Source organism: Pelodiscus sinensis, chromosome 8 (assembly GCF_049634645.1).
Source record: "Pelodiscus sinensis isolate JC-2024 chromosome 8, ASM4963464v1, whole genome shotgun sequence".
Taxonomy (NCBI): Eukaryota; Metazoa; Chordata; order Testudines; family Trionychidae; genus Pelodiscus; species Pelodiscus sinensis.
The window spans coordinates 33,624,729-33,644,417 of record NC_134718.1 but is presented as its reverse complement, the minus strand read 5'-3'; the positions used below and the strand labels follow the sequence as shown (position 1 = coordinate 33,644,417).

At 42.6% G+C, this 19,689-nt stretch overlaps 1 protein-coding gene across 4 annotated transcripts in view; it reads left to right on the top strand.

Annotated features, from left to right (window-relative positions):
* The first annotated feature begins 1,524 nt into the window (after nt 1–1,524).
* The window catches only part of UBE2D1 (ubiquitin conjugating enzyme E2 D1), a 42,925-nt gene continuing 24,760 nt past the window's right edge, over nt 1,525–19,689 (top strand). The window contains exons 1-6 of one of the 4 annotated variants that reach the window (XM_075935025.1): nt 1,525–1,716; nt 7,066–7,151; nt 14,811–14,874; nt 14,971–15,002; nt 18,372–18,489; nt 19,487–19,564. In XM_075935025.1, coding sequence (XP_075791140.1) covers nt 18,439–18,489; nt 19,487–19,564 — 129 coding nt within the window. In that variant the 5' untranslated portion in view covers nt 1,525–1,716; nt 7,066–7,151; nt 14,811–14,874; nt 14,971–15,002; nt 18,372–18,438. Of the gene's footprint in view, nt 1,717–5,942; nt 6,234–7,065; nt 7,152–14,810; nt 14,875–14,970; nt 15,003–18,371; nt 18,490–19,486; nt 19,565–19,689 lie in introns of those variants that run through there. The other 3 variants (XM_075935026.1, XR_012905609.1, XM_075935024.1) reach the window with 3 other exon arrangements.

Sequence of the window (19,689 nt, the reverse complement as noted above, 5' to 3'; positions counted from 1 at the left end):
CCTCCTCCTCACAGCAGAGAGTTCACGCTGGCAACTCCAACCTCATGTTCCCCCCTCCCCACCGCAAGACTGAATCTCCAGTGCCATCTTCCTGCAGGAGGAGGGGGAAAGAAAGCCCGAAGCCTCCCTGCCAGATCAAGCTCGTGGGGAAGAAGCAGAGCCAGAAGCAGCTGCGTGCATTGCGCTTTCCTTTCCCTGGCTGCGGGAACATCAGAGCATGGACATGCTTCCTGGAGGCTTTCCCCGCTGCTCCCATTGGCTGGAATCTGGCCAATGGAAGCAGCAGGAGGCTTTGTCTGAGTCTCCTATATCAGAAACTCTGCCCTGAGCTCTCTGCACTCCACCTCTACACTTACATTTCATTCAGATACCATTGTATCGCAACCTCCTAGCTTGATCACACCCCTCCCCAAGGGAATGCCACATGACAGTACCTGTAAGAAATATTAAGTTACTTTCATTAACCTCTGATCTCAGGCTGAAGGGCAGGGCTACTCAACATGTGGCCTGCAGTGCGGTTTGGGTTTACACAGGGCTCATCACGCAGCCCATGGGTGGGATCCTTTGAACATGGCATCCACTGGGAACATGCTCCACAATGGCAAGTCAATAAATGGTCTTCTGTTGATATGCATTTTAGTAGTTAAATTCCTAGACTGTCATTGCTCATTAAGGGTATGTCTACATTGCAAGCTTATTTCAGAAAAAAGCTATTATAGAAAATATCTTCCAGAATAGCTTATTTTGAAATAAAGTGTCCATACTACAGGGAAGCCTCCAAATTAGGCCAAGGCAGGCAGGCTCCCCTAATGTGGATGCGCTGTCTCAGTTTAGAGCCCCAGAAGGCACTGGGGAGGAAAAACTTAGAATGGCCCTGGTGAGGAGTTATTTCGACATAGCAGCACTGAAGCATCCACATAAACCCTCTTCTGAAAGAGCTTTTTTGGAAGATGCCTTATTCCTCATGGAATGAGGTTTGCCAACGTCAGAAAAAGCCTTCCTTTATTTTGATTTTCTTTCAAAATAACCCAGTTGATGTGTGGATGTTAGTATTGTTTTTCTGGAATAACAGCTGTTATTCCAGAATAACAGTGCAGTGTAGATGTACCCTAAAAGTGCTGTCATATGGGTGGAAATCGAGTAAATATTGCATTTTATTAATATCAGCAGAACTGACTTAAATGGGCCTGTGTGTTCTGTAATCTTGCCTTAGTCTTTGTATTGATGCCTGTCAGTGTGAAAGAAACTATTTGCATATATTTGAATATGCATGCAACCACACTGAAGTTGTGGCCCTCAGCATGTAGCTTGAGGGGCTTCCAACGTTGTCCCTGTGGCCTCCAAAGTTGAGTAGCCCTGCTGTAGCGTCTTGCAGCAGCCAGCAATTGCCACTTCTGCCTTCGGGCAGTCAGCTGGCTCCCTAGGCCTGCTGGCTCCGCGGCCTGACTGCAGGGGGCGCTGCGCCTCCTCCCGCCCGGGACTGCATTTCCCAGCATGCAGCGGGCTCCGGGCTCTGTCTATAAGTAAAAGCGGAAACAAAAGAGCCAGCGAGTGAGAGCCAAGCGGATCCGGCCTCGGCCCCTGACGCCCTGCGAGAGCCCGGCCCCCGCCCGGAGCGACTGCGCGCACCCAGCCGGGGAGCAGCCGCCCGCCGCCGCCTCGCAGAGCCCCGAGCCGGAGCGTGTCTCCGCCATGGCGCTGAAGCGGATACAGAAAGTAAGAGCGGCCGCGCCGGGCCCTGCCGGGGGAGCCGGGCCTGGGGTCCCCGGGGGGAGCGCGGCCGGGGGAGGCCGCTGAGGAAGGAGCTGTGCGGCCGGGGGGCTCGGGAGCGGCCGGGGGAGAGGAGACGTGCAGGCAGAGGGGCGCTGGGGGAAGGGAGGCCCCACTAGAAGGGAAGCTGATGGCAGGGGAGAGGGGGATTGCAGGGGAAGAGAGGCTCAATGGGCAGCGAGAACTTTGTGGTGCCGGTGTCGGAGGGTAGAGCAGTGGGTGTGAAATCTTGGCTGTGTTTCTCCTCCTCGGAGTAATGAGGTTCTCGTGTCTTTGCTCATACCAATGGGGATATTGATGGTTTGTTGCTTCTGGGAGACTGTTCTTTGTTCCTCTTACCCCGTGGAAAAGGAGTGCCAGTCTGTGGGTTGGAGGAGGATTGCCTGTAGAACCCTGTCGGAATGGTGCTGTGCAGCTGCATAACAGTCTGGATAAAGTATAACCTTGTGCATACACTAACCTTCACAAGGCCCAAGTGAGGTGGGCAGAGTTGCAGTTACCTTACAGTGGGAGAAACTGAGGCACCAAGAGGAGGCTTGCCTATACTAGGGATGTTAAAAAGAAGGTAATTGGATAAACATTTAACAGCTGAAAATCTCAGCAGTTACTGCAGTTGCAAGTAACCGTGTATGGGGCATGCACTGGCTCTTGCCTGCCACTCAGCTCCTTGGGGAGCCAGCTACCACCTTGTATTGCTGCCTCTGATACTGACATCTGCCTTCAGTACTACACAGTATTCCTCTTGTATTGGCTAGCGACTAGAAAGTATAACCATGTAAACAGTTAACCAATAAGCCTGGACTCATTGGTTAATATTCACGGTTACATGTGGGTTCCCATCCCACTCCTGGGGAGTCAGGTGGTTCCTTGGGAGGTGGTGTGCACTGGGAGTAGGCTTTTAAGAGGCAGCAGCTGGCTCTCTGGGGTTGTATCTAGACTAAATAGCTCCGTTGATGAAGCCATGTGAAGTAGTTTACTCGATATAGTCAATGAAGCAGGGATTTAAATAATCCCCGCGTCATTAAAATAAAAATGGCCACCACGCTGTGCTGACAATCAGCTGATCCGGCACAACATGGCAGTCTAGACATGGCGCGGTGGACAAGGGAAGCCTTTGTTGATTGCTCTGGTATGCCTCGTTTCACTTTATCACCGCGCGGTGGCCATTTTTATTTTAATGAAATGGGGATTGTTTAAATCCCTGCTTCATTGACTATTGAGTAAACTACTTTACATGGCTTTGTCGATGGAGCTATGTAGTCTAGACACACCCTGGGAGTGGGGCTGTGGATGGGATCCAGCAGCTGCCTCTGCACTGCTGCCTCTTAAAAGCCGACTCGCAAGAAAGCAGTTGGCTCCCCAGGAGCAGGATGGGAACCTGCATGTAACAGCGACAGAGTCCTGTAGCGCTTTAAAGACTAATAGATGTATTGGAGCATAAGCTTTTGTGGGCAAAGACCCACTTTGTTATGTAACAGTGAATGTTAACCAATGAGCCCAGGTTTATCAGTTAACCATTTACACGGTTATATTTTCACATCCTAGGCTATATAAGGGAAATACTGTGTGATACTGACAGCAAGTGTCAACAATAGAAATAAAACTAGACTGATGCTGAATGTAGTTGAGTTGATATGTAATCAAAGAAAAACTGTGTTCAATGCCACTTCCAAAACTGCATTAATTCTGGTCTGGCCAGTTATTGGTAGGTTCCATAGCAGATCAGTGGAGGAGCTGAGATTAGAATTTGAGAGTTCATGTTTCTCAACACTTAACCGCCAGAAGATCATGTTGCTTCTCAACGGGATCAGTGTTTTGTGTTAATGTCAGAGAGACTTTGGTTTAATTCATCTTGTTCCCCTGATTGCTAACAATTGCTCTCCTAAATCTGTTTGCTTTTCTATCGCATTGGGTCTGCTCAGTAAAGCAGATTGTATTTTACTTTAGTTGATCATTTCCTCCCTAATGTTGCATACTTTGTCCAAGGGCTGGTAGTCGAAGTAAGGGCCTATCTTATGTAGCTTGTGTCCAGGTTACAGTTATGACAGTAGCACAGTTTACCGTGCATTGCTTTGTTGTGTAGCATTGTAGTGTAGATGCTTCTTAGAGCAATGGAAGGGTTTTTTTCCATCAATGTAAGATCTCCAACTCTCTTGAGTGACAGAATTTTTCACACCTGTGAGCACTACAGTTATATTGACCTAACTTTTAAGCATAGACCAGAACTTTGATTGTCTTGCCCCCAAAGATTTTACAGTCTTTTTTGATTATGCTCCTTTGTACAGTGCCTTTCACAATGGGGTCCTGGTCCATGACTGAGACTCCTAGGCAATTTGATAATACAAATTATAATAATGAATAATACACCATTTACATGCCACCTTAGGTCTGAAACTGTTGCAATGGAAATGCATCTGCTACTAACACAGATGTTCCTAATTATCAGCTAGGGTGGGGATATGAGAGTTTAACTGATAAGCATCAGTGTGTCAATTCCTGTTAACAGTTGAATTCTGGGAGGGATCTGCAAGGCCAGCGGCCCATAGCCTGGGAGTCTTCCCTCCCTATCCTTACATTCCTAGATAACCCATTTAACCGTGTAATCAATAGACTTCTGATTGGTTACATGTTTACTAATTTTATACATTTTTACATCTCAAATTCAGGGTATCTTGTTGTGATCTTCCTGCAGAGCATGTTTCTCTCTGGCAACTTTATCACTTGAAAGGTACAACCTGGACATCTGATAGGAATTCTGTACCTAGAAAAGATGGGTTAAGGCATGATTTTTATGTCAGCAAAATAAGCAAAAATGTATGGTATTTTTGGTTTGTTTAAGGGGAAGGAGTTGCAGGAGGAAAACCCTTTCAGTTTTCCTAGCTTTAGGCCCTGACAATCAAGGAAATGGGATGTGTGTAGATATCTGAATCTTTAATTTGTCATTAATATCAGAGATTGATCAAACTTACTGTTGACATATCTGTCATCTTGAGCGTAAGACTGTACTTCTATGAGTAGGACTCCATGTTTGTCCCGAGGTTGTGGAAGACATGCATGAATTCTGCAGCGGTCAGTGTAACGGACAGCCACTGCTGCTGGAGCGGGTTGGCGTCCAGCAGCTGGAGTTACCTCAGGGAGTGCCAGAGCATTGATTTTGGGGGTGCCTAAAGTAGCTGCTGGTCCCCTGGAACTTCCTCCATGACAGTGGCCAGAGCAGCTCTGGGCCATCTGGAGTATCCTCCACAACTGGTGGTACAAGCATCCCACTCCACAACAGTACTCCCCACAAAGGTTTGAGTGGTATTTATGGTATAAGTCATGGCCTATAACTTTTTTCTTGTCCACAACCTGTCTGATTTTTACTAAAAATATCTGTGATTAAATTGTAGCCTTTGTTATGAGCCACTAGGGTCAAAGGTAAAGTATGAAGTACAAGTATCAGACTTAATGGTGATGCAGAAACATTAGACATTTGTTATTTAGAATTGTAATGTTTTGAGAACCTACTAACTAATACTGGTCTTATGTCAGATAATGTCCTGTCCTATCCTATCCTATCCACAGTTAGAAACATGATCAGCCCATCTATTTGACCCTTGAACATATCACTAAATGAGTTTGTAAATGGCATCTGTAAATGTCAAGGATTAAATGACGGAACTTCTTAAAACAAAAAACTACCAAAACACCTTTCTTTTCAAATAGTACTTGCCCTATCAGAATCCTTGCAACAAAAGATAGATGTCCATTATGAAAACTAAGAAACATGGGAGACCAAGGAATATTTATATGGATAGCTTATGTAAAGTTCTAAAACTAATATGTACTTCATCTTGTTGTTGATGCCATGTAATGAGTGTGTTTTTATCTAACACACACTTTTGCTCTTTTTACACAAATTGCTTGATTTCTACATTACAGTTGATAGTGGAAATGGAGGTTGGTTATTCAGCAATAACCAGTTCACATGTAGTTAGTGAAAATATTACTTCAATTGTACCAATTGCTGAACAAATTGCTGAAGAAATTAAAGCAGAGATTGGGATCTGGGAGATAGAAGTTCTGTTTTGTTTGGAGATCTAAATCTATTCTGCCACATACTGTTTTTTGTGATGTTGAGAAAGTAACTTAATTCTATCAGTCCCTGTCTGTAAAATGACAACAGTTCCTGCCTATCTCACATAGGTTTCAAGTTGGTTTCAAGATTCACTTGAATGTTGGCTTAGAGCTTTGAGGTCCTTGGACAAAAGGCATATTTCAGGTTTTTTTGGTATTGCTATAGTACCTTGTTTTTACCAGTTGCTATCTTAATTACAAATTGGGACTGCTTTGATGACAAATAGCCAGGGTGCAAGTGGGAATGTCAGAATTGTTATCTTGGATCATTTAGTTCAGCATCCTGTCTCCAACAGTGGCCAGAACCAGATGCATCAGAAGAAGGTGCAGGAACGAGCAGTGGGCAGGTCAGGAATAATTTGACCCCTACACTCTCCTCTCCTTGTTTAGATCTCATCCTGATATCTCATATATGGAGACTGACTTAAACCCTGAAGGATGAATCTTAATAACCCTCCCCAAATCATCATCAATCATGGTAACTCTGGTTAGTCTAATTGTCCAAATAAATTTCCATTCCCTTTTTGAATCTTGCTGAATTTTTGGCTTGACTTTCTGTGGCAATGTTGTTCTAAATGCATTACCATTAGTCTAAATATTTCCTTGTGTTGGTTTTGAATTTGCCATGTTTTGATTTGTCAATATCCACTTGTTCTGTTATAAACCAAGAAGAACAGACACCGAGGCAATTTACTATGTCATTCTTTCTTATATATTTTTACCACATCTCCTTTCTAAGATAGTCACAATCTTCACCCATCTTTTTTCCCCCATACATGAGTTTTGCCAGGCCTTTTCTGAACCCTTTCTAATTCTACACTATTGCTTTGTGATAGGTAGAACAGTGCTGCATGTAGTAATCCAAATGTGAGGGCAGCACCATAGATTTTTATAAAAAGACGTTACATTTTCTGTATTGTTCTGCATCATATTTCTCATGTATTCATCTTTTTTTCAAATCTTCCTTGTTTTGGAGTGAACTAGTGTATAGTCAGAATATTTTGAGAAGCATCAGTTATATGCTTGAATGACTTGTGAATAAATGTTCACTCTAAGAAAACTTGTGCTGTCTATCTTATTAGTAATTTCTAAAGCAGGGAGATAGGAAGCAGTTGGTTTAGATTGTACAAGACTATTTTAACTACCCAATTGTTTGTTTTTAATCTGAAATAACTGAAGAAATGGTAAAGGAGGAATGTGACCAGGTGGACTAGGCTCAGAGGCTCGCTGCTGGAGACCACAAAGTCCTGCCATGCTCGACCCAGGTAAGGAGCAGGGGAGAGGTCATCTGAGCAGGCTAGAGTGGCTGCAGGGGAAGAAACCAATTAGGGCCTTCTCCTATAAAAAGATGTAGTTCAGTTCCTTGCTGGAGTTAGAGGCGCTCCTGGCTAACAAAGGGAACTGTAACACAATGAATAGCTCAGTGTTAATAAAGACTAGGGGAGCAAGGAAATGTGTCAGGCTGGCTACTGGGCCTGCACTTAGAGCCCTGAGTTAAGGGTAGGAATTGGTGAAGGCTGGGGCCATAGAGAAGAGGCTCAGGAAACTGAAGGTAGGTTCCCCCCGCCCCTCCCAAAGGGATGTTGACATGTGACTGCTATTAAGATTCCTGGGCTGGGGCCCAGAGTAATGGGTAGGCCCTGTCCCTCTCTCTTTCTCCCAAAAGGCCACTGGGGGTGGGGGAAAGCCTAAAACTGGACATCAGTTCAGTCCCCTTCTGGGGGTTTACTGTCAGGTGGCCTAGCTGAAGACTGGGGTCAAACCAAACTAAGAGGGCAAAACCATTGCCTTCTTGGAGAAAGTCCTGGAGGTAGTATCCGATGGCAGGGCTGTGACTGGTTTAAAGGTTGCAGACACACCCAGCGAGAGGAGATTCTCATAAAGAAGAGTGAAAACCACATCACAAATAGATACAGAAGGGCAGCTGAAGTTGATAGGTCTAAATTAAACACTTTTCTTCTATCTTGTGAAGTGAAGATGGTGGCTTTCTCAGATCTTCTCCCTCCCCTCCTTTTCTGCTAACACCTCACCCCTGGACATTTTTTTTCAAGGGTGTGTATTTTGTCATCAGCCAACTTAATGAATGGCACTACAATAACAAACTAGCATGGCGTGGATGAGAGAGATGGGTCATTAAGGAAAATCAGTTAAAATGAAATACACTGACACATTATCTCCTTAAATGATGTTCAGTTTTCCAACATGATTATGAAAGCTAAAAAAGACTAACTCTATATGGTCTCTTAGAAAATTTAGTTTTCAGTTGGTATGTTTAGTCCACCTGAGAATATAACACAGAACTCAGTGACTTTTCAGGTTTACTGTAGATATTGGTTCTTATATTGTGGGGCCTCAAGTCTATATTCAAGTTAAGTATATAGAAGACACTGAACAGAGAGAAGTCAGTGAGGTCTTTATAGCTTCAGCAAGCACCTGAAGGAATTCTTGGAAGAATAAAGGGCTGGTAAACAACTCATGGAAGTCACTTTTAAAATTCATGTCAATCTAGACATATTGTCTCTGGCAAAGCTTGAGTATTCTTATGAGAGCTAGAAATTATCTGTCTTAAAAATAGCTATAGAACTTGGTAATTCATTGAACTGAAGTGTCTGCTTAGAATAATAGTTCTACGAATATACATGTTAAAAGGTGGCAGTACCTACTAAGGAAATAGAGCTGTAATACACATTGAACATTTTCTTATTTTGGTAGTATTGGTTGGTAGGATCTTATTAGTATCAGCATCATATTTTCTGCTGTATCATAACTTTTTCTCAGCAATCTATCCTGTAGGTGTGGTTTCCTGGCCAGGCGCTTTTCAGAGATGGACAGCACACAGGCTTCTAGAGCAAACTAATACCTGAAAAGAGGTATTCTACTCTATGGGGGAGGTATAGACTAAACTTCACCAGGTGCTCCCAACTCTGTGACAAACCTATATTGAGTCCTTCAGATTTCTCTCTCTACGCTCCAGTGTATATTTTCATCTGCCTTACAATAATGGCCCTCCCCTTTGACTGCCTCTGGTCAGCCATCTTCTTTGTCATTGGACACAAGGGAGTTGATAGATTTGTGTAATCAAAATAATAAATTTTGACTACACAATGATTGATCCACAATGAAAGCTCCTTGAGGCAGGAACGATAACACAAATAAGAGATATGTGCAGGACAAAGTACATAGCATTAAGTAAATAAAATATATACAAAAATTCACTTCTGACACTCTAAATTCTAATCTCTAATTACTGTGCATTATGAAAGCAATATGCTACGCTGTAGACTAGACTTGAGAGGTCTGCAGATTAGTCTTTGAAAATTGGTGCGAGAACAACTGTTTGGTGCTAAATATGAATGTATAGGTTCTAAGCTCTTACTGTATCAATTAGGTAGTTCAGTGAATTTGTTCATATGGCTCTTTTGTGGAAAGCTGTTGTCTCATGGTTGATGCTCATAATCCTTCATTTTCATCTGTTTGTGGACTTTGGTTTTCATATGTATTATAGGGTTAATATTGAGAAGACTCTTTAAGCGACTATTTTCCCAGGACCTTACCTCTAGTGATCAAGGAGAAATGGAGTTTCTGATACTTTGTTCGTAGCTTAAATGTAACTATTTGGAAATACTAAAACAAAAAAAATCTTTTCAGCTATTCTTGTTATGAGTGTGGAGGAACCTGGATGTTTTTTATTGCAGTAGAGTTATTCTTGAAAGTTTAAGTGAACACAGAACAGTAAGGCTTGTCCATTGTGTCAAGAGGAAGAGAGGAGGGAAGGTATTCAGTGGGATTTCTCATCTATTAGTACAAAAATTCTAAAAACTAATGTTAATATTGGCTGATGCCATGGATTTTAGGCTTTTGTTAGTCTCGATTTAGCAAAGAAGACTGGACTGTGTAAATGGAACTCTTGTTTGAATCCAGAACATCTAAGTTTGATTTCATGTTCGAGGATCTGAGCTGAAGGGTTTTATAGCGTGTGCTCACATTATCAGAACAATAACAGATATTTAAAATATTTTAGAAAATGAGCTATTCATCCTAAATATTTCAGCAGTCTTACTTTAGCGAACCAGTGGCTAATGTTAAATATGTTGACTGAGCATATTTGACTGTTGACTGATTCTTAGGTTGGAAATGACACCTTTATTTGAAGGGACTATTGTGGTTAATTTCTTCCCGTGAATGTCAGTTAAATGTAGACAAGAAATGCAACACTTCATACAACCCTTGTCATATGCTCAATTTACATTAGGTAATGCTCCATCAGCTGTAATACATGAATCCAGTGCTCGTTCCCTTCGTTATGCTATATTTCTAATAGATGAATTACTATTATCTCACTTACAACCAACTTTATTTCCATCCCAAAAATGTTTGCGCTCTTACGTGCTTGGCAACTATTGAGTTTGTTCTTAACGTTTTCATTTGTATTCAGTTTATATGCACTGAACATCAATACACTAGATGCTGACAGCCACATTCAGTGTCTAGTGTATTCAACAGCAAGAGGTTACCCAGGCTGTATATACTTATCCAAAGAGAGTTGCTTTTTTACATATATAATTTATTTTAAAAGAATTGTATGATTGGAAGGGAAGGGCTGCTTGTTCCCATAGAACAAAATACTCCGACCCTACCACAAAGGATGTTAAAATACGTTTATTTGTGTAAGCTCCTGTTCCCCCTTTTTCTCCCCATGCTTGGAGAGACAGGGGAAAGAGGAAAAAATAGTGAATAAGATTGTTCATGTAACTTGAACAATTTTTTTTTCTTTTCCCCCTTACTCTTCCCCCTCCCCTCTTCACTTATTTATTCTTGGATCTGGACTTGTAATACTCCAGTCATCTAAAGAAGTGGGTTTTGCCCATGAAAGCTCATGATACCATCTCCATACTTTGTTAGTCTGAGGAATGATGAAGTCATCCAATAGAGTGTAAATAACCAATTGAAAGCATAAACCACGGGAAATGCATCCTTTCCTATGGTGTGTCAGATGCTTTCATAAGGCAGTCAGTCAAATTTTCCAGCATGGAAATTTCTACTACTAACGACTTTGTATTCCTTCCCTTGTTCATTCCCTTGCTTTTCTACCTTTGGGAAAACCTACAAGCACTCCTCTGATACCCTTTTACATCCATCGCTAGCATTGCTCTTGCTGTTCTATCGCCGACGGAAGTGATATATCTGGTACAGGAGCCTATTCTCCAGTTTTGCACAGAGTTTTAACTTCTACACCTGATCTAGGCTTAATTTCCTCTAACAACTGGAATGATGCTGTAATGCCTCTGTAGGCACAATCCTGAAGACCAGGAAAGTAAACTGGAGTTCTATAGCAGAATAGGAAAAACCAGCTAATTCTCCATATCATTGAAGTGACTCATGGCATGTTGAGTTCCTTCATTATAGATCCTCTGTGATCCTCACTAGGGATGTTAGCGAGTAGTCGACTACCCAATAAGCATAAGCTTATCAGGTAATTGACTGGAGTATCGACTACTCTTTCCCCCCACCCCCACTCCCTTTCCCCTCGCTTGCTGCCTCTGAACAGGAGCAGGTGCTGGGGAGAGCTGACTTAAAAGCTAGTTCCTCTAGCACTATCTCTGCAGTGCCCCCTCAGAAAAACCCACACCCTCAGCCACTGGTCGCTGCCTGCAGGCAGCACCACCTCCTCCTTTGTCTAGATTCCCAAGCAAAAGGTGTCACCTGGTCACACGCAGGAGCGGCTCGAGGCCGGCTGCAGCAGCTGGCGCCCTAGGCGGGGCAGCACAATCGGCGCCCTTGCCTGCACAGCCGTCAATGGCCGTGATGTCATCACTGGGCGCCCGAGCCAGCGGCGCCCGGGGCAGCTGTCTAGCTCGCCTTAGCTCACGGGCTGCCCCTGGTCACACACCGCTCCCAGGCTGGGGTTACAGTGATCATTGCATAAGTGATGGGCTGTGTACTCTGTGAGTTATACCTGCAATTCCCATCCCCGTCTACATGGTAGAGCAATGCCCAGGGAAACTGAGGCACTCATGGGGGTTACTACAAGACAGTAGAAATCACATGCAACATAACAAAGTGCATACAATAGTATCAAGTAGTCACTAAGCTACCAAATAAGCATATGCTTATTGGGCAGTCGACTGCTCAGCTAGTCATTTACATCCCTAGAGCTACCCCAGGGCCTGGTTATTTAAAAGGGCCCAAGGCTCAGTGGCAGGAGCTAGAGTCCCAGACCTTTAAATCACCACTGGAGCCTCAGGTGGTGCAGGCTAGGCAGTGCTGAAGGGCTGGCTGGAGGAGACAATTCTGTCGGCAGCCATGCCCATGGGGATCTCTTCCTTATGTTGAGGAATCTTTAATGCATTTCCTGGAGATAGAGGGCAGATGGGGATATGCATAGAAAGAGTAGCTAAATTTTGTTGCGATGTATTTGCTCTTCTGTTTTCTGTCAAGTAGGATGTTTCCAAAAGGGCATTTATATCAGACTTAAGATGTTTGCTAGATGTAACACACTGACAAAATAGAACTTGGTGAAAAGCTCAGTAGCATAGCCCAGTGATCAGATCTCTTCAAATATAACCCAGTCCAGTGGTTTTCAACCTTTTTTTTCTTGTGATCCAGTTGAAGAAGACTGTTCATGTTCACAACCCAACATAATGATATCTTTTGACTGGAGTGTGGGCTCCGAGGCTCTAGATTGGGGGGAGTGTCAGGGCTGGGGTAGGAGGTTGGTGCTTGTGGTTGGGCACAGGCTTACTTCCAGCGGTTCCTGGTCAGCAGTGCAGTAGGGTTGCTCAGGCAGGCTTTCTGCCTCTCCTGGCACCACCAACCATGCTGTGCCACAAGCAGCCAGCAGCAGGTCATGCTCCTAGGTGGAGACACACAAACAGCTTTGCATACTGCTCTTGCCCACAGGCACAGATCTCCCCCAGCTCCCACTGCCTGGGAATTGGTCAATGGGAGTGTGGAGCCAGTGCTCAAGGTGGGAGCAGCACATGGAGCCTCATGAACTCTCCCAGCTTGGAGCCAGGATGCATTGTGATTTGCAGTGCCAGGACAGGCAGGAAGCCTGCTTGCACCTGTAGCACCCTCACTACAGCAGAGTGACCCAGTGCCTGATGTTGTGCAACCCAACACTTGGAAAATCACTGACCTAGTCTGACAGCAGTTTATGCATTGTGATCTTCATGAACACCAAATCCAGTTAATCTTTAAAAATAAATTATACATATTGACTGCTCCTGTTTTTCTATCTTCTGAAACTAGTTGTCTTGTATGTGCCTATTTCCTAGAACAGGTAGGTATTTTTAACTGGCTTTAATAAGCAGGACCTAGAGAAAAGTCTTCTGTAATGACTGAGTTGTTGACAAATTGCCTTGATGCATACATTTAAGTGACTCAGATGATGTGGAAAACAGATTAGGGTTTGAACTAGAAACTAATCTTCAAAATAGTTGAGTGTTTGCTGGCAATTTTAGTGGGAAGAGTCAATAGCAAACCCTCAAACACAGGTTCTACTTAGGGAGTAGTACTGGAAGTATTTTCAGACCTCCTTTCTATTTTTATACTCAAATGTGTATATTTAAAAGTCAGTTAACCACCTGAATGACCGGTATCCTAACATGGCCTATTACTATTCAGATAGGATATTCTCTCCAGTTTTCTTTAAAACTAATATGGGAATCTTTCTTTATATTTACTGGAATTGCATGGAAGCCCAAAACTGGGGCAGGTTTATAAAGACAACAGTTAAATACAGTCTGAGGACCAAATAATTTTTTTAAAGCTCCCAATTATATGTGGACTTAAACATTAGTCTTAACCCTACTATATATTGGAGAGTGTTTGTGTGAATGTCTCTGTGTTTGTTCAAGAACTAGTGCTTACCGTTTAGGAGGAGGACCGCCAAATTCAGTATGTGGCTTCCTCTTATCATGACTCAAAGCAACATGAAGGCTTGGTTGTGCCAGAATAACGGGGATGTGCCTGGAACTGGATTGCTTCTCATAAAATCATGCAGAAAAGAGCATCAGCAAGCAGGGGAAAGGATCTGGGTAGGGGTGTACCCACCTCATCTGGGATTGCCCCAGCCCTGAGCCTCCCATCTCCTGGGTGCTCTTTTGGAAGAGTGGGGAGGGAAGCCTGAAGCTCCCATCACCCCCTGATTTGTACAGGGGCATTGCTGGCTCTTTCTCTTGGTCGGGAAGTGAAGGGAAAGTGCATAGCTTGCTGCATTTCTTTGCTCACTTTGCTCTTGCTCTCTGACAGGAAAAGGAAGGGGTAGGGCAAGTAGCCCTGGTACAAATTTCAGCAAGGGAGGAGGGCTTTGGCCCCGTCCTTCCTTCCCACCCCCTACGCACACAGTTCCCTGGCCAAAGCCCTTCCTTAGCCCCCAACTCTGACTTGTGCATTCTCTAGCCCCTTGCCCTGAGTCCTTCCAATTATGATAGGTCTTAATACTACACTTGTAGAGCACCTTTTGAGGGGGAAATTGACACTTTACAAGCTAGTTTAAATCAATTAATGTAAATCAATAACGTCAAGATTGGGCTGTGCAAAACATTTCACAGTTAAAGGAATACTCAGTTAAGCATTTAAAATTTGTCCTTAATACTTTAAATAATTGAACTTAACACTTAATATTCTTATTTTTCATTTTCTACAGTGAAATGACAAGTGCAATTGATTTGTGATTTAGCAGATCTGTTTTACATGTCAGTAATACAGTTCTTGAGTTGCAAATACTGAAAGGAATATTTATTCATTTGGGAAAACTTTGCATTTTCACTGGCACTTTCATTTCTATTGGGGGGGGGAAGGGGTTTAAAGTCCTCTTTATATGCAATTGTGGTTAAAACTGAATTTGGCTTGATTTTTAGTTATCTTATTCTTCCTTGTAAATATATTTTTAATTTACAATATTTTCATGTTTCTCATAGGAGCTAAGTGATCTGCAACGTGATCCACCTGCCCATTGTTCTGCAGGGCCTGTTGGAGATGACTGTAAGCTCTTGATAATTTACTACAAAGATCCTAGCAATTTTTGTCTGAAGGAGGGATAAAAATTGTCTAAAATACTTAATGTGTTTTGTCTTTCAGTGTTCCACTGGCAAGCAACTATTATGGGACCTGTAAGTATGTAATTCATATAACTGAAATAATCCCCAATCCCTTAGGGTGTGTCTACACAGCAAAGTTATTTTGGAATAACGGCTGTTATTATGAAATAACTTTGTGAGCATTTACACAGCAATTCCATTATTTCGAAATTATTTTGAAATAAGATGGCTTATTCTGGCTTCTGTAAACCTCATTCTACGAAGAATAATGCTTATTCCAAAATAGCTATTTTGAAATGAGTGTGTAGATGCTCCACTGTTGCTATTTCAAAATAGCTCCTCACCAGGGCCATTCTAAGTTATTCCTCCTGGGGCTCTAAATCGAGGTAGCACATCTACACTAGGGAAGCCTGCCTCGGACTAATTTTGAGGCTTCCCTGTAGTGTAGATGTGCTATTTCAAAATAAGCTATTTCAGAATAACTATTCCAGAATAGCTTATTCTGAAATAACTGCAGTGTAGACGTAGTGTTAGAAAGAAGGCCTGAGGTATTGACTTCTCTGACTATGGAAAGGATTCGTGTTCACACCAGCATTTGACCACCTACAAGCACTGTAGTCTTGGATTAAACTATCATATTTTCAAGTTAAATATTTTTGGGAAACTCTGCTATTCTAGTAGTTTAATACTTAGCCTCTTCTACATACTCCACCTACTTTGTTACACTTCACTTTCACTTTCAGTGAAACTTAAGAAATTCCTCCTTGTGCCCTTGAAACTATAAAAAATTTTTAAGATAAACAACTTCAGTCTACATTGAGCCTTCGAAAATGAAAAGCCTGTTCTTTCACCCCAGGGATGATCACTTGTACTGTAATGTTAGGTTTATCAGTCCAAATGGAAAATTTAGGGTAATTTAAAAATCACATGTAGTAGCTCTAAATACAATTGTCATGGCACAGGATGAGTGGGGGCCTTTAAAGGGTGAAAGTTCCTCCCACTTCTGTGTTGTGGCTCTACCAAAAACAGAGCAATTTTTGTACTCGTGATCTAGCAATCATGGAAACAATAGGCTACTAGATATAAAAGATCTGCTTTCCTCAGTTTGAAGAAGGTCAGAGAGCTGGTAGGATTTGCCATGAGACTCTCTCCCAAATAGGTGATTAGAGAAGGACAAAAGGACTGTTCTTGCTAAAAGAGAAGTGCTTCGGAATGGAAAGAAACCTGTAAATGAATCCTGAAGAGGTTCTTGAACAAAGGACTATTTGAGAAAAATGAACCTGTGAAGGAAGAGATGTTTACTCAGACCCTGAGAAGGGGATCATAGCCCAGATGTCTTTCCTTTCGAACTTTTTGTTACCGTCAAGCTGAGGCCCTAGCCAAATCTGATGACAGGAGGGTGATCAGCAGCATTACATGGTGAAAAGGGGAGTTATGACTGATTTGGGACAACTTGTTTTAACATATTTCAACACAACTCCAGCCTCTCAAGAAAAGGATTAGGCCTTAACCTACCAATGGAACATTAAATCCCGTTGTCTGTGTTCTTTGGAAGTTTCATCTGACTTGCCACTGATCCATGAGCTCTCTGGCTAGGACATAATTTATCAATAATGGATTCATATTCACAGCAGCTGAAGTTATCCTTCTGTTTCAATGACTTGCTTCCTTTCTTCTACCCCCTTTGCATTACTGAAAGACAAATGACAGATCCAAAAAGGACATAGCATTAAGACAATGCTGAATGTTTCAATTAACAATGCTGTGAGGCTTGCTCAGCACAAAAAAGGGGGAAGTGAAGGAAATATTTTAAAAGAAAGATACAGAATTTGTCCCAATAGTGAATGACTGTGATGACCTGAATAACGCACAAATCCTAATCTCACCTCATGCCCTGTGCAGTTCACCTTTCATATCCTGTAGCAGAAACATTATTTTCTTTCCAAACATCGAACTTGCACAAGAATAAAGATGTGCTTCTCTAGTGGTCAGTGGAAACAGATCCCTTCACAGTCCATATCTGGCATTAGGAAAGGCTGTGATATTGGTGTAGTGCACTTGATATTGGGGGGAGACAAAAAACAACATACTCTTTAAAATACTCCTGGTGAGCTGTAGAAAGCACAAGATTAAAATTAACTTTCAGAATTCATTTCCCATGTCTGCGGGTTAAGATGACTTGTATGCTATTTTGGGGCCAACCAAGGATAAATATTTCACACTGATTATGTTTCAAATGACTGGAGCTCTGGAGAGAGAAAATATCTCTAGATGCCAACTTTCAGACACTAGCAAACTTTTACATGTACAATTAAAATAAATAGTTCTTAATCCAACTATTAAAGCTTATATGTAGTGTTATAAATCAGGGTATTTAAGTTGTAAATTTGGAAGAATTAAAAAAAATGTTGACAATCATTATTGTAAGCACCTTTTTATTTTTTATCAATGTAACCTTTTGCTTTCCTGAAAAATTGGATGGGGTTGAACAATAATTATTTATTGACAATAGACCTTGAGATTTTAAAAAGGTAAAGCTTTCTAACCATTAAAACACACATTGTTGACATCACATGTCAAAATATCCAAAATGAACTTAGTTTGATTTAAGGTATTTAAGTGCCATTTTTCTTACCTTGCCTATCTGCATGTTTTGATTAATATTGATAGAAATAGTTATTCGGTGTATGTGTGGTGAAGTTAACTTTCACCAATAAAAATGTAATTCTTCCAATTTTAGTTATCAATACTAATGGACTAGAGAGAGAATTGTCCTCATTTGCAATCTTTATATGCAAACTATGCCAAATAAAGTACAAGCTTGTTTTTCCTCCTCTTCAGTATTAAATTTGTTTATCCTTAAAGCTTTTTAAGATCATTGACAGGTCCATTTAGTATGCATTCAAACTCTCATTTTATTCCTAGCATTGTGGCAAACACTTTTGGTTTAGTATAATACAGACTTCTTAGCATTACTGTTTTAAACTTGTCTCTGACTTACAACAGTTTCTTCATTTGGAAATATCTCTGCATGGAAGAGTCACATGGTTTTCCCTATGACACTTTTTCCTAAAAAAGTAGAAATTATATTTTCCCCCCTCTGCCTAAATAAAGAGCAACAGACCATCTTAGATCTACGCAGGGAACATGAGAAGCCAGTGTACTTGCACTACTTTGTGGCAGGCATCAGATTCCCAGCAATTATATTAAACATACCAACTAAATTGGAAACAATTATTTTTTTCTTTCCTTAGTCAGAAGTCACAGGGATGCTTCAGCTTTGAGGCCCTCAGCCGTCTAATCTTGGGTTTTTTCCTTTGTAATTATGAAAATCAAGGGTTTCCTCGACAGACCACTGCAACAGACAGATATTTCTCTTAACTGTGTGCAACCTGGACTTAAACCTGTGCACATGTTGTCTAACAAAATGCATGTTCACAGATTTATACAGGTCACAAAGATGTTGTGTGTTTAAAAACTTCCTGAGATCATCATGATCAGCTGAATAATGTTGGAAAATCCTACTCTTTGCACCTGCAAAGAGAGCACACTTCTTAAGGTAAGTATATTTGTGGCTTAAAGCTGGAGGAAGGCCTTGAATGTAGCAGAGCAATTGTGGTTCTGGTGCACACAGGGTATGCTGTGGAAGTTCTGCTAAAGAGGGCCTGCTTAGAGGTTCTGTGCTGTCATGGAGCTGAGTTCCAGGTGCACTTTGCTGCCTGAACATGCAGGTGAAGCTAGCTTGGAACTGGTGCATGACCAAGTAAGCAGATTCACCAGCATGGGTGTCCAGTATGTTAGGCGGGGGAAGGCTTTGCCTTCACAAACCGCCAGGCATAGCCCTGCCCACACTCCATCCCCAGAATGCCTGCTGGGACCATGCTGCACGCCTTCTGCCCTCCTCGAGGCTGGGCTGAGACGTGTAGTGTGCCCTTCTCCCTTCCCCGGTGCTCTGGGGCTGGAGATGCTGAGCCGATGCACTTCCTCCCCCAGGACTGGAGAGGTGAGGCTGGGCTGGGCTAGGCCAGGTCACATGGCATGGTGCATCGCCCTCTGGGGCTGGAGCCATACTGCACACCCTGCGTGCCCCTCCTCCCCGAGACTGGGGTGAGCGTGCACCCACCCGCACCCTTCTCCTCCCTGTGGTTGGGAGGGGGAGTGTGTGCGTGGCTCGCTGTCCCGCCTCCCCATGGGGGGGGGGGTAGGGGCAGAGGTGGGGGGAGGGGGCTTGCCTCCCCCAGCCCTGCCTTCACCAACTGCCCATGTTAACAAGCCGAACATTCTTTCTTTTCATCTCTTTGCTCCCCGGAAGTGATGCCCAGCAGGGTATGGGTTTCTGCAGTAGTGATCAGAGATGGCTCTGCTTTTGCTCCACAGCCTTGGGGGAGGATTCCATCCCTCATTGTCAGCCACATGCCTTCCTAGCACTTAGCCTGCATACTTGAGCTTTGTGCTGGAAAATAAATTTTAGTCCAAAGTTGCTGTAGTTTTGGGAAGGCTCTTCAAATTCAGAAGGGACCCTAGTAGTATAAATCATGTTTTTTTGTCTTTTACAGCCTGATAGTGCATATCAAGGGGGAGTGTTTTTTCTCACTGTTCATTTTCCAACAGATTATCCTTTCAAACCACCAAAGGTAAATACTTAATTTTCCTAAAAGTGTTATGAAAGTCCTAGGCTGTTTCTGTGTCTTCCCTGTTTAAAACTCAGTTTTTGGAGATAAAAGGAGAAAAGTCAGTAAAAAAGACCTATTCATATTGA